At 41.9% G+C, this 15,718-nt stretch overlaps 1 protein-coding gene across 1 annotated transcript in view; it reads right to left on the bottom strand.

Annotated features, from left to right (window-relative positions):
• Positions 1–15,718, bottom strand: part of TTLL11 (tubulin tyrosine ligase like 11) — a 170,200-nt gene that overhangs the window by 12,078 nt on the left and 142,404 nt on the right. The window contains exon 8 of the mRNA XM_063432818.1: positions 2,046–2,152. Coding sequence (XP_063288888.1) covers positions 2,046–2,152 — 107 coding nt within the window. The remainder of the gene's footprint in view (positions 1–2,045; positions 2,153–15,718) is intronic.

Genomic DNA, 15,718 nt, shown 5'->3' with positions numbered 1-15,718 from the left:
AAAGTGTTTTTTCTAAAAAACAAAACACCTTGACACAACTGGGTAATCTCTAAATCCTGGACTGGTAGGTGTGCCTTGAGGACTGGTTTTAGAAAACTAATATGCCAGGGTTTTCAAAAAGTGTGAATAGTGAGGAATTCCAAATGTTCATCCACAGTAGGTGAATTGGACAAATCCTTCAAGTCTGCTATATTTTTGGTTTAGCTAATGTTAGGCTAAAATTCTAAATGATCTTTGTATTCCTGTTAATTCCCTTTAGTGAATTACCCTTTATGTATTCCATGTAATGTAAGCGCTCATGTCATGATTCTCGCAATCATGCAATTTCTCAATTACGTTTTGATCTAATGAGAAATACAACAAGCCAAGACAACAGTCTAGTATTAGTACGTTGAGGAAAACAAACATACAAAACACTTGAACATTTACATTACCCTAGAAACAAGATGATTATAGGTCTCCAAACAGATACCTAGAGTGGTCGGACTGTACCTCTATTATGTCCTCCTCGGTTCCACTTTAAATGGGTAAAATACCACTCAAACCATCTGAAAATGGTACGTTTTTCCATATGTGGTTCCACTGCAGTATGAACAGTGGAATAGTAATAAGCATACCACTTACTTTTTAAGATTACATTTAAGAGTTATTTTATTTTTTTTGCATATTTGTTTTTGTGGTAACATTCCAGATATTGGTTAGGGGGTTCTCATTATACCTGTTGCTCGGCTACATTTGTTGATGTAAAGTATTCCTTACTTATTGGGTTTGATATGAAGAAATACAGGTAATTACCTATTATTTACTTATTGAGCGTAGGGCTGTTTTTTTAAGCAATCCCCGACTGGGGTTCGAGCTATAAGATAAACAAACAGAGAAATGATCCAACAGGGATCTCATTACCAAAATGTATTGCATAGCAAGGCCAAGTGTGAAGAAGTAAGTTACTAACACACTTCATCTGATGGGTATCAGTAATAATCAAATCACTCTCATGGCTCAGTGTTAAATCCAAGAAGGCGATCTTATCTTTTTGATGTAAATACCAAATTAAGGTCATTACTGTTTAACTGAAAAGAAACATTTTGAACAAATCCTCAGAGCCATCCCAGGTTATAAAGAGGCCATCAATAATTCTCGTATTAATAAATATGACCACCAAATTCCATTTCCGGTCTATCTCCAAAGATATGAGACTCTTCCCACTAGGCCATATAAAGAATGAGAGCACAAACCTAGCACCCATCGCCGTCTCTGCAGCCTCAGTTAGTAATGTAACAAAGTTAAAGAGTTGGTAAATCAACACACAAATAGATTAAAAAAAGAAAAAGCACAAAACCACTCAAAATTCAAATATGCTCCAGTCTGCATGTATGTAGGTTATAAATGAACAATTTCTGGACCAATTCACAATATTTCATAATGAACACGGAGAGAAATGGATACCATAGTAGATCAGAAACTGAAAAGAAAAAATAAAACATACAAGAGCACAAAAGAAAAAGTAAAAGATACAATAATAAAGTAGAACTGAAAAGAAAAAGAAGCGTAACAAAAATTATAACTGTAACTGAAGTGTAAAGCTAAATCACAAAATAATATAACAAACATAACAGAAAAATAAAATGCAATAGGATAACTGGAACTGAACTGGACAAAATACGAATACATACCAGTATAACAGATATGGAAAAGTACAAAAGTATAAAAAAATGCAATAGTACAAAAGAACAATAAAAAAGTGACGTAGAATATTACAACATAAATGAAAGGGGAAAAACCCAAAATACATACATATCATTGTATACGATAACGAAAAACAGAAAGAAAAATCTACAATAAACATTTTACAAAGAAACCAACAGATCCTGCAATATTCTTGTTTGTATCCAGCTAAATTGTCACACTGCAGTGGAGGTTTCTAGGTTTCTTCATTGCTGAGAAAATGAAACTTTGTGTCACTGGGGAAAACTGATGATGAAATAACTCATTGGAATAGAATAAAAATGGAAATGCATTCGGCGGCTGGTTGAACATAAAATTACCTGATTCTCTTTGGTCTAGCCCCATGCTGTTCCACCTTCTTGTTATATCGATGTACAGAATGTCTACTGACGCCATTGAAAAATTGCTGCTACTGAGCTTACAGCTCCTGCACGAAGAAAGAGAGAGAGAGAAAAATAAAAAAGAATTAATGATAAAACTTTCTTTACAGAAATTAATAGTTTGAAAGTTAAAGAAATTTGTTCCTGGCTCACTCATTGATCTTGGTAAAGAGCCCACTTGCTGGTGGGTATTTATTCATTTCTAAAGAAATACGTGATTTGAAATGGAAGTCAGACTTGAAGCTCCATCTTTCGTTCGTCCTTTTTGACCTTTCAGAATTAAAATGCTTCTAATTATATATTTTTTTCCAATGAAAAGATTTAGTCTTTCTTTTACAAATGTACATTAAACCCTGTGAATCACATAACATACACAGAAAAATATAAAGCAGATCTACACATTCAGTATTAAAGTGATACCGCAGGCACCATAAGAAATTCATCAAAACAAGCTGTTATGGTGCAAGAAGATACCAACTTACCTGAAAGGGATAAACCATTAAGAAATGGTTTAACCTTAAAGTCTTCAATTGCTCTGTCCTTTCACTTTTGTTACAGTCCAATGATTATAGGGCTGATAGTCTAAAGGGACACTATAGTCACCAAAACAACTACAGCTTATTGTATTTATTCTGGTGAGTAGACTGATTCCCTTCAGGCTTTTGCATTTTCACAGAAAATGCAGTGTTTACATTGCAGACTAGAGATAACTCCACTGGCCACTCCTCAGATGGCTACTAGTGGTGCTTCCTGGGGCAGTGCAGCACAGTGTGCAGAACTGACATTCAGTGTCTCCACCCTCTGGATGGAGACACTGAACTTTACTCATAGAGATGCAATGATTTAATGCATCTCTATGAGGAGATGCTGATTGGCCAGTGCTATGTTTGGCTTGTGCTGGCTCTGCCCATGATCTGCCTCCTTGACAAGCTCAGCCAATCCAATGCTTTCCTATAAGAAAGCATTGTGATTGGCTTTGAGCAACACTTACGATGACGTCAGCCAAACAGGCAGATCATAGGCAGAGTCAACAGCAGCAGACTGGTGTAAAGGTAAAATTATACTATATTTAGGGAGGGCAAGGGCAAGATTTGAATCCTTCAGGTAAGCTGGTGTTTCATTCCAGTTAAAGTTGTTATGGTGCCCGAAGTGGTCCTTTAAATCTAAATTATTCCTTATAAGCATTTAAACATTAATAAAGTCCAAGCAAACTTATTGATTATCTTAAAGTATTATATACAAATACATATACACCTACAAATGTCATGCCATACAGAACATACAATGTTATCATCATAGATAACCTAAAATAAGTGGCCACTCTGAGTCATGAGTTAATTAAAGCCATAGATACTCTACGTGGATTCTCCAGCCTGAACTCTAGATGGTTGCATGCAACAGGCTGCATTGACTCTTTCCTGACAATGGTACACTAATTTGCTCTAGGCCTGGCAATACTCAATAGCAAACCTCACAAATTCACTCAAAACCTCTGTTTATGGAGAGACTTCTAACTGGCACTAACCTAAGTGGTGGAGGTAGATCTTTTAGAGAGTGCCACGTCTAGTGAACCACCAAAAGCTAGCTGCTGCAAGAACATAAATCCTGGTTGCATTACATATGTACTAATAAAGAAAAACACTTCTCTTTTTAACATAAAGTGGCTCAGATAAGCACAAGTGGTTAGTGAATAATTCATGTGGATTTTTTTTTTTTTTTTTTACCATTCTGTGCAGTCAGCACGGCCTGGCAGTAAAATAGATTAAAAGCAAAGATGTTAACTAAATGCAGTATTACCTCTTTATACACTAGTCACATGAGTACTGCAAAGGGAGGCGATGTTTCACAGCACTAGAAATTTGGAATGTTTAAGCATCTTTAGACCCACTTCAAACAAAACTAGCACTCCCGCTGTGCACGTTGGAGATTTTGCAGATTTCTTTACTTTAAAGCATATAACTTAATGATTTCATTTTTTTTTTTTTTTGTCTAACGGTTCCTGAATATAAACGTACCCCTGGGCTGCCGCTCTTAGAAATGGGAGGCCCACAGCAGAAAGCACACACGCAGTTAGTGCAGAACCAAAATCCTTTCAAAATAATCTGTTTCCAGTATAAAAAAAATATAAATAAATAAACTGCATTGATGTGGCTGTCAATTCTGGTTTTGCATTTATTATATATATATTTATAATATTTTCATTTTGATATATTTAGTTATTTCTGAGTTATAAAATAGTTTTTTTTTACTGTAAGGCCCTCCTTTCTGATGTCTTGGAGGGGCGGACAGTATTATTTAGTTATAACATGTAATCTGTCATTGAGGTTACTAATCAGTAGAGGGAGCCAATTATAATAAGGATGGTGCTACCAGGAAGAGGTGCCCATACAACTAATAACACGAGAAAACTTGCATTCTTAAACATTTATACAAGTCCTAAGGATATTTTCAAATATAAAAAAAAAGCATGCAACCAGGGTTTGCAAAATAAATCAATAAATAAAGATAAGATTGTAAAGCACAAACAGGGCCCAGGTACTCCTTTGAGCTTCTAACAGAAAAAAAACCAAAAAAAAAAAACAAGTGCTATAAGAAACAGTGGGAACCAGAATGAAAGTAGAATTCCCCGTAGATATTGCGTTTCCAAAGTTAGCTCTAACTATCACCTGTAGGCTTTTATATGTTCTCACGGGGGAAATGGCTATCCTGAAATTGCATCAACAGTTTGAAAACCTCAGATCGAGAGTTATGGATATAAAAAGGAGGCTGAAACCATTTGATACCAGCAGCCATTTAATTCCCATGAATCCATGCTGGAAATTTTAAATGCAGTGTCTGAGCTGCCATACGTCATCAGGAGTTATATATATATATATGTTATAATTTTTTTTATGAGAGTTAAATATTCTTTCGCTATACCGCCCAGTTTTTTTTAAAAAGGTATCTGATGGTGTAACCAGCTTTCTAATAGTAGAGCGAAACAACATGAAAGTTTGTAACAAACACTGTGTCCACAAACAAAAATAAAAAAGAACAAAACAAAAAAGCTTCATTCGTGCTTTTCCTAGAATGCTATGTTGTGTGTGCAGATGAGAATGACGAACCCCAATTATTCCTCTCAGTTTCCAAGTGAAGGAAAGATAACAAACAATAAATCTTCACTAATAGACTAGAGAGACATGCATTACAAATACATCATTATTGCCAGCAAATCGTTTGTTACTGTGGTTCCTTTTTAACCATTCCAAATTAGGAATTGAACCCAAACATGTAACTTTTTTACGAGCCGTGTGTGAAAAATATACAGAACAATATTAAGAGCACTCAGGGGTCTTCAAAGCAGTGGAGTGAATTCTTAAATTAATAAACTGACAGAGCGACGTTTCAGTCCTCACATTTTTACTTCCATCAGATCCTGACGAATGCCCTAACGTGAGGACTGAAATATTGCGCAGTAAATATAGTTGGCTGAAATTGCAATCTGTTCACTACATTGCTTTGAAGACCTGTGAATGCAATCTTAATTTTGTTCTATTTATTTGGCTGGAAAAGACACTGGGACACCTAATTTTCAAGCATTAGAGTGTTGCATGCAGCATCTTTATATTTAAAGGGACACTATAGGCATCAAAACAACTTTAGCTTAATGAAGCAGCTTTGGTGTGTAGATCATGCCCCTGCAGTCTTACTATTCAATTATCTGCCATTTAGGAGTTAAATCCCTTTATTTATACAGCTCTAGTCACACCTCCATGTACGTGACTTACACAGGTTTCCTTAACTCTTCCTGTAAAGAGTCATCTAATGTTTACACTTCCCTTTATAGCAATTTCTGTTTAATGTAGTATTTCTTATTTCTTGCTCTGTTTAGTGCCTTTTAGAAACTGCAAAAGCCTCATGTGTATGATCATAGTTCAATTTATTGAGGAGGAGGTAATAAATGTTCTAGAGCAACTTCACATCTGATTGATTCATTTTTTTTTCCAAACAGGGTGTGTGAATCACAGTCAGGGGAGGTGTGGCATAAACAAATTAATTTAGCTCCTAAATGGCAGAGTATTGAGCAGTGAGACTGCAGGAGCATGATCTATATACCAAAACTGCTTCATGATGCCTACAGTGTCCCTTTACGTAGAAATATATATAAATATTCCCAGCTTGACATGCAAATGAGCACAAACTGGCACTGTGTTTAGAATTCATTCTGTATTTCTGCAGGAACTTTTAGCAGTGGTGCACTGTTTAATACACAGATTTTTAAACCATGGGCTGTGAACCAAATTGACCTTTTGGATATACTGGGATAGAACTTATAATTTATCTCATGCAGTGTAACATCACCTCACTTCAAGGTGGGAAGCCTTGGCGCTGGTTCAGGGTCCGCCCACGCTCCTCCCCCGCTGGGGGAGACATACTGCGCATGCGCGGCCTGCAGCGGGGGAGTCCTAATGCGCATGCGCGGCAATCCCGTGAACGTGCATTAGACCTCCCCATAGGAAAGCATTGAAAATGCTATCAATGCTTTCCTATGGGGATTTCAGCGACGCTGGAGGTCCTCACATAGCGTGGGGACGTCCAGCGATGCTATAGCACAAAATCTGTGCTATAAACTCAGAAGTGCCTGTCTAGCAGACAGCCACTAGAGGAGGACTTAACCCTGCAAGGTAACTATTGCAGTTTATGAAAACTGCAATATTTACAGTTGCAGGGTTAAGGGTAGTGGGAGTTGGCACCCAGACCACTCCAATGGGCAGAAGTGGTCTGGGTGCCTGGAGTGTCCCTTTAAATGCTCAGTCCACGCGAGGCATTAATTAATTAATGGACTCACATAATTACTTGTTATGCCAGGTTTTCGAAAAAAACATTTTAGTGATCCAGTTTTTTTTATTTCAAAAAGTAAAAAAAACAAAGAAAACCAAAAAACAAATATATATATATATATATATATATATATACATATATATATTACATAAGATCCAGCACACTCACTAATCCACTTAACAGCAACTTCAAAGCTCATAGATTTTATAAGTCTTTTTAAATTAGTTTATTTTTTTTTATTTTTTTTAAACACCTGATATAGGCAAAAATAAAGGGGGTTTAGTTACAGTATATCATCATAAGCCTTCAACGTCAATGTACCCCATCTTTGGCAGGTCCTACTAACAACCTAATGTCTGCTCTTATGAGATTACCCACTTAATTGGGGTTAAAAATCCATCTGGGGCTCTCTGCAGTACACGAGCAAATAGGGCCCTGGAATGAGGCACCTTTGACAGGATGGGTTGCAAAACCAAGGAGTTGGCCTAGACCAGGGATAGGCAACCTTTGGCACTCCAGATGTTGTGAACTACATCCCCCATAATGCTGTTACACTCATAATGCTGGCAAAGCATCATGGGAGGTGTAGTACAAAACATCTGGAGTGCCGAAAGTTGCCTATGCCTGGCCTAGACTATATTTTTTCCTTTTTGGGGTCAAAGGAAGAAGATTCACAAATGAAAATCTTCAATCATGACTTCACACAGTAAGTATAACATTTATGGTTTTTTTCGTATTCATGTTAATAAACAGGACCCAATGAATTTCGGCACATGTTAAGCCAGCAAAAATTAACCCTTTCAGTGCTGCAGTGGAGAGCAGTGTGATGTGCTCCTCTCTTCTGAGTGAAAGTTCTGTTTTTATAACATATCTACTTCGATTTGACACCTGGTCTCACTAGGAAAAGATGCTACCAAGAGGCATTGCAGTTTCTTTAGCTTCCTGTGGAGTCCTTATATATATATATATATATATATATATATATATATATATATATATATATATATATATTATTTTATTTTTAATATAAATAAATATGGCCTTAACAAGTATTAAAGATAATTTTAGTGGACATTGTCATATGCTTCACTGTGCATAATATGTCTTTTATAGTCTTATATTTAGAAGGATAAAATAGGAATCGCTCTCAGCTTTACCTTCACGATAAGAATTGAGAATTAGCATAATTCCATTTGCAGAGATTTCCAAATGGGGGGAAAAATAAACACAAACAAGGAAAAAATAAACACTGGTAGATTAAATGGATTTGTGAATGTCTGAGAAAACTTCGAGTGTGTGCATTGAAAAGGTAAATATGCTTGATTCTATAATTGGTGGGATTTCAATATGGAAGGTAATTAAAAAAAAAAAAAAAAAAACATAAGATTTAACAAAACAAACAAACCCCAAAAAATAAAGTTTTTCCAGTTTTATAATAGAAGGTCCTGGCTATAGTTAATGTTGCATAGTGTGCTGAATGTGCTGTAAGACATACAATCGGTAACTCCGTGTTATAATATAGAATTTGTACACACTGTATAGTATTGGACGGCAGCTATCACACTGTTTACTAAGTTAGGTACTGAAATGATTTATAATTTCATTATTTACCATGTTTAGCACACTGGAATTACTTGGAGTTATCTAAACAAATGACTTTCAGAAAAGTGTAAAGATTAAAAAAAAGAAAAACGAGTAGGTTGCAAGAAGGTAGGATATTTGCTCTCGGTTGTACAAATAACTAGCCAAAATTAACCGTGTCTTCTAGCAATCTAGCATATACAAAAATGTTAACTTATAGTATGCAAGATGTCTTCTCAGCTTGTTGTATTGTCTCTTACTTTGACTTTGCAATCAGGTTCACTTAAAATCACTTGTTCCAGGTGACCGGGTACAGTGTGGTGGTATAGAACTGTTGCTTGGTCAAAAAGAGCAGAGATTGGCTTATGGATCAACGTTCAGTAGTGAAGTGTTTCTCGCCAGTTCCCACCAAGATGTAGGAATTTGCCCATTCGGGGGGGTCATTTTCCAGCACATTTCATTGTATTTAAGGGTTATGTAACATAAATTTTACCACATGACAGGAGGCTTCATATTTTGCATTAACTCTCTTTACTAACTCACATAGCAGTAAAGAAAAGGTGAAAACATTAACCAATCAAAAGAAAGTAGGAGGTATAGTATTCACAGTAATGAGGCTCCTCCCCCTCTTTTTTTACTGCTCCATCAGCAGACAGGTCAGAGTTTTTGGCTCTTCCCTTTTTCACTATTGTATATGTAATTTTTTATGTAATCCTTTATATAATACTGTATTTATCTTATATATGTAGTTTTATTTTTGCTACTATTGTTGTTTTCTACCTTTATTTCATCTGCCCTCTTGGGGTTTCGCTCTTGGGGGAGTCTTTTCCCCCTCCCTGTTTTCCTCACAGGGTCTCTCTCCTTTTCTTCACCTCTCGGTCCGCCGGCTTCTCCGCCGTCGGACCGACTGTCTCTCACTTCCCTGAGGGTAACGCTCACCCTCCACCCCCCCTTTTTTCCTCCACACGGCTTCACAGCCGCTTTCACTGTAGCCGCACGGCGGGAAACCGTTTTTTCCCGCTCCTCCGGCGGCCATCTTGGATCTCGCGTCTCGCGAGATCCACGGCCGCCATCTTGGGAGCATTGCGGTCTCCTCATTCCGGCGCCCGTACACACAGTAACCGGACACAACCAGGCAGGGGTCCCCAGGTTAGTCAAATTATCTACCTGTGCTTGGGGTGTGGCCCCATAATCGAAATATTTACTGCCTACTGGTGCTTTTGCACACTTACAGGGTGAAGCCCTATATTTAATACCGCTGCTATCAGGTGGATTTCGTGCCACCTATACATATTTGAGCTTTTATACCTGGGTGTGGCCCAGAAGAAAATCCCAATATTCCCTGCTGGGGAAACTGGTGCTTCTACTGCCAGAATTGTCATATTCACCCTGCTGGGGTTTTTGCCTTTTTTACATTTCACGGTTTATATATATATACCTATACCTACCCTGCTGGGGTTAACTGGGTACTGCAGGTACCCCCCTTTTTTATCACTAACTGGGACAGACCCCTAGCCCAACATTTCTGTGCCTCAGCTATTACAGCGGCCCAACTCCTATTATCATGGATACACCTCAAAACCCTGCAGACTTCCAAACCATGATTGCGGAAGCCATCTCCGCCTCTATGGAGAAAGCATTATCCAGGGTTATGACAGCGACTGCCGATCAGACTAAAAAAGCCACAACAGCCCAAGCCCATGACTATGATTCTGAGGCTTCAGAATCCCATGCCCAGGCCGACTCTCGGCCCAGCAAACGCCACTGGAAGGGCAAGGAAAGGAATGACAACATGGGCAAAGGCAAGGCTCCTGCCAAACGCCACAGGCCAGCACCACCCACCCCCGCCCATTACTCCTCGGACAAACACGCTCCATGGCTGTGTTAGATGAGTGGCAGGCCGCAGATTCCGACCCAGACAATGACTGGGGTTCGGACACGGGATCCCATACGGGTCTCCTAAAAGGCACCTTCTTGGACGACATCCAACTACCGGACGACCCCACACCGGTCCAAGAAGAAGGGGAAGCCATTCTGGACCCCACGGGGCAACGTTTATTCGACCCCCGCAACATACGGCACCCGCGTTCGGGGGACTGGACCCCCCCCGACCATCTCTCCAAATTTATGCACCGTTGGCTCCGCAAACCCCTGGACAAAACGGTGCGCAACCGACTACGTTCGGAATGCCCTCGCCCTTCCCTTCCCTTCCCGACAACGTGGCCCAAACCCCCGAATTCGACCAGGTCATGAACACATTCATGTCTAGGGGTGGCCGCGACCCCAGGAGAGGAGTGGAGAAGGGCTTTCACGGAGTTCAAGACAAACTCCTAGACTCTATTGGCCCACTTTCCCGCATCATGTTTTTGGCGGACGATGCTTTTACAAGGGCTGACGAATTTGATACCAGTATGGTTAAAGAGTGGGCTCACGATATAAGAGAATGGGCACAGAGGTGCTTTTGTTTTGTTGGTAACACCAACGTAGCCCTCTCCTCTGAGAGGCGAAAAGCAGCGTTGCTCCGTATTGACGGAAAGCTGGTGGAATTGGGCACCAAGGAGTTGGGACCGCTTGCACAGGGCAAATTGTTTGGGGAAGCCTTCCTCAAAGAGCTTAATAAGCACGTAAATATTTTCACCTCGCTCAATAAGGCTCAAACTTCAATGAAGCGAGTATTCAGGGGCTACCCCAGTCGGGGTGTTTTTGGACGGGCTGGCCGCTACAGGGGCCGAGCAGCCAGCCGTTTTTGGCCCTCTGGCCCCCGCTCTCACAGACCCCAACCCTTCTACCCGGAAGTGGGTTTCAAGCAGCCCTTCTCCTACACCCGTGGAGCAGACAGAGGCAGAGGACCTCGTAGCCGTGGCAGAGCACGCTTCCCCACAGGTAAGCACCATTATGCCTCAATGTCCACTAACCCCGTATACTGCAGGTCGTATCGCTCTGTCTTTTCAGAACTGGACAGCCATCTCCACGGACGCATGGATCCTCCAGACGGTCCAAGGCTACATCATAGATTTTGTGGAAACCCCGTCCCAGACCGCCCCTCCGTATCCCATTCAGTGCTCCAAGGAAGATCGCCTTCTAATCGATGGCGAACTACGGGAACTCAGGGCCAAAGGAGCGATAGAACCCGCTCACGACCAAAACGGCTTCTTCAGCAACATTTTCCTAGTGAAAAAGAAATCTGGAGACTTTCGGCCGGTTATAAACCTAAGGAAACTCAATGCTTTCGTAACATACAGACATTTCAAGATGGAAGGCATCCATCTCCTAAGAGATCTGCTCCAAGAAGGGGACTGGTTCACAAGACTGGACCTCAAGGACGCCTACCTATCGGTACCCGTCCATACATCCTGCCGACAGTTCCTCAGATTCCGATGGCAAGGCCGCCCCTGGCAGTTTACATGCCTTCCCTTCGGCCTCAGCTCCGCACCGTGGTGCTTCACCAAACTCCTGAAGCCAGTAGTGTCTCGACTACGCACTCAAGGAATTCGGTGCATTATTTACCTGGACGACCTGCTACTGTTTTCCTCAGACAGGTACAGTCTAACGCAACACACACAATATACCACCCGACTCCTCACGTCCCTAGGTTTCGTGGTGAACTTTCAAAAATCGGAAATATCCCCAGCCCAGAAGATACAATTCCTGGGCTTCGAGATAGATTCCAAGACCAGCACACTTCGGCTCCCAACCTCAAAGATTACAGCCATCAAGAAGGAAATACGCAGAGCCATTCGCTGCCACTCCATTCCACTCCGCAATCTGGCTCGGATCGTGGGCTTGCTATCCGCATCTATCCAGGCGATATTCCCGGGTCCACTCCACTACAGAGCGATGCAGCGCTTGAAGGCTTCCTTCCTCCGCCAGAACCCTTCGTACGACCAAACGGTTCCGGTGACGGAGGAAGTCAAAGAAGAACTGGGATGGTGGCTGGACAGCATGGAAGCGTGGAATGGCCGAGCCATCTTCGGGAACACGCCCGACATGGTCCTGGAATCAGACGCCAGCCTCTGGGGATGGGGCGCCACCTGCGAAGGCAGTTCGACGGGAGGCGCTTGGACTTCCCAAGAACTCAAACTCCACATCAACTGCCTGGAACTTCTAGCGGGGTCGTTCGCAATTCGCAGCCTAGCGAGAAACCGGACCAACTGCTGCATCCTCCTCCGGATGGACAATGTGTCAGCGGTCCGTTACATCAACAGACTGGGAGGGGCCCGATCCAGACTCCTCTCAGAGATTACGAAAGAAATATTCGAGTTTTGCCTTCCCCGGAAAATCTCCCTCATGGCAGAATATCTCCCAGGCGAAACGAACCTGACAGCGGACTGGTTCTTTCGCCATTGGCGGGACAGCAGCGACTGGAGGCTGGACCCCACAATCTTCCATCGCCTCTCGGTCAGGAGAGGCCCCCTCCACCTGGACCTCTTCGCATCTCGGAACAACAGGCAGACGGACGAGTACTTCAGCTGGCTACCAGATCCGGACAGCAAAGCAGTAGACGCCTTTCTCCAACCATGGCCACCCAGGGGCGCTTACGCCTTTCCCCCATTTGCCATGGTGGCAAGGACGATACAATACTTAAAGACGCAACGCGGGTCTCTGCTCCTCATCACTCCCCTATGGCCGAGCCAACCATGGTTCCCGGACCTTCTAGCTTCATCCTACAGGGATCCTCTCCTCATACCGTCCTACCGGACGCTCCTCACAGACCCGAGAGGGAACCCCCATCCTCTCATTCTGGAAGACCGCCTCACTCTAGTAGCCTGGACTCTTTCAGGGGTGCCTGGCAGACCGAGGACTTATCGCAGACAGCTAGAGACCTCTTATGGGATTCGTGGGCACCAGGAACCAGACGATGCTATCTTGCAGCATGGAATTCCTGGTCCACTTGGTGCAGTGAACGGAACTTTGATCCCTTTACGGCACCTGTAACGGCCATCTTGAATTTTCTCTCACACCTATACTGCGGGCAGATCTTACCGATCCCTCAACGTCGTGCGCTCCGCGATCTCAGCGGCTCACGTTCCGATCCTGGGTTCACCCGTCGGGAGACACCCTCTGGTATGCCGCCTCCTCAGGGGCATCAGACTTCAAAGGCCCCCCAGACCCAAGTACACTCGGCTATGGGACGTGGAAGTCGTCCTACAGTTTCTGCGAGACTGGCCAGATAACGACAGACTCTCACTTCGACAACTGTCGGCCAAACTAACACTCCTACTTTGTCTGGTATCGTTCCGCTGAGTTTCGGACGTGCGGGCTTTCGACATCGACGCCTTCTCGGTCTCCCCAGAGGGAGTTACCTTCCAAGTGTCTCGTCGTACTAAATCGGACTCATCGTCGGTCTTCTACCCCTTTTTTCCTACGGAACCGCTACTTTGCGTGGTCTCCGCTCTGCGTCGTTATGTTCAGGTCACTTCCCTCCTTCGGGTTTCATCTTCGGGACAACTATTGGTGTCTTACGTTAGACCTCACGTTCCCGTCTCTACTACCACCCTGGCCAGATGGGTTCGCTGGATCCTGTCTCTAGCAGGTGTGGAAGACACCTTCGGTGCCCACTCCGTTCGCGGAGCGGCGGCCTCGTCGGCTTTCTCCGCGGGAGCATCACTGGCAGACATCCTACGAGCCGCGGATTGGTCACGCGAAGCGACCTTTCGGACCTTCTATTTCCGCCCAAACTCGGGGGCAGCCACGTCTCTCCTTCATCAGCGTTAAAAATGCAAAATATGAAGCCTCCTGTCATGTGGTAAAATTGAAGATTATGCTAGCGTTAGTGTACTTATAATCTTAATTTTAGTAATGACAGGAGGCGAGTATTTTCCCACCCTCCGCACCCTCGAGGGATGAAATCTCATGTAAGTATACCTATACTCTATCTTTTCCTTCATATTTTCTACCTGGTATATATAAGACGTGTGCTACCTGGTATATATAAGACGTGTACCTTATTTAACTACAGCTTCGTTACTGTTATTGTCATACTTAGACTAGGTACATTTCGTTAGAGTTTGTGCTGGGTTTATTACATTACTGCAAACAGTTGCCAGACCGGTTCCTAACCCTTTCCACACTCTCTTTCAGCATAACTTCAAGACAGTACAGCCTACATTCAGGATGGACAGGTTTGGACCTTCCTTCAGAAACCAGGACTTCGCAATAGGAAAAGTCATCTGTTGGTGCTTGTTTGGATCACCCTAGGACTTCGTATTTGAAAAGTCACCCGTTGGTGCATGTTGCAAGACTTTATCCGTTCTTTTAAAAAATTTTGTTATTGTATCTGATGTCGCTCTCGAAAGAGGGGGAGGAGCCTCATTACTGTGAATACTATACCTCCTACTTTCTTTTGATTGGTTAATGTTTTCACCTTTTCTTTACTGCTATGTGAGTTAGTAAAGAGAGTTAATGCAAAATACTCGCCTCCTGTCATTACTAAAATTAAGATTATAAGTACACTAACGCTAGCATAATCTTCAATTATATGAAGTGTCACCTTCTTAGCAATTTCCTGTGTTTACCTGGAGCCCAACAATGTATATATTTGAAGATTTTGGGTGTAAAAAGTGATTTATGCACAAGTGTGGAATGTCTCGTTAGCACACTACCAAGGAGAAGAGATAAACTATGTAGTGACGCGTGTCTACACTGTAGAGGTTTTGAAAGACTGTTAAAGTGCAATTCAATAATTGTTGTGGTAGTGACTGAAAGGTCCACAGAATTTTGGGGTTCGGTATTCGAGGTCTAAGCTTAAGCGGTATATTACGCATAATATTTAGGGATAAGAAAGAAAATAGAAAGAGCTGACTGTTGACATTAAAACGCTTTTGGTACATTTTCCCCAAATATATCAATAATGCATACAGAGCTTTAATTAATTTTCTAATTCATCTTCATTAGGAATATGTGAATAATTCTCACTTGGTCAATTAAAAAGATAGCTATTTCAGGAATGGTATCTTTTTGCTTGAAATATGTCTGTGCATTTCAAATGAGATAAACAGTATGTGCCATTAAGGGGGAAAATGAGCTGAAGTGATCCCATCTGTTGCAAAGAAATCCATCTTACAGGAAGGGTACATGGTGGGAAGTAGCGTTAAATAAATGTTTTGGAAGCTTTGCGCTTTTAAAGCAGAAAAAGCACTAATTGAAAACTGATTTTAAAGAATAACCAAACTAGAATGTTCAATATGTAGATGACACAAAGTGTCACTTTA

The sequence above is a fragment of the Pelobates fuscus genome, chromosome 9 (genome assembly GCF_036172605.1).
Source record: "Pelobates fuscus isolate aPelFus1 chromosome 9, aPelFus1.pri, whole genome shotgun sequence".
NCBI lineage: Eukaryota > Metazoa > Chordata > Amphibia > Anura > Pelobatidae > Pelobates > Pelobates fuscus.
This window is presented reverse-complemented; position numbering and strand designations above follow the sequence as displayed.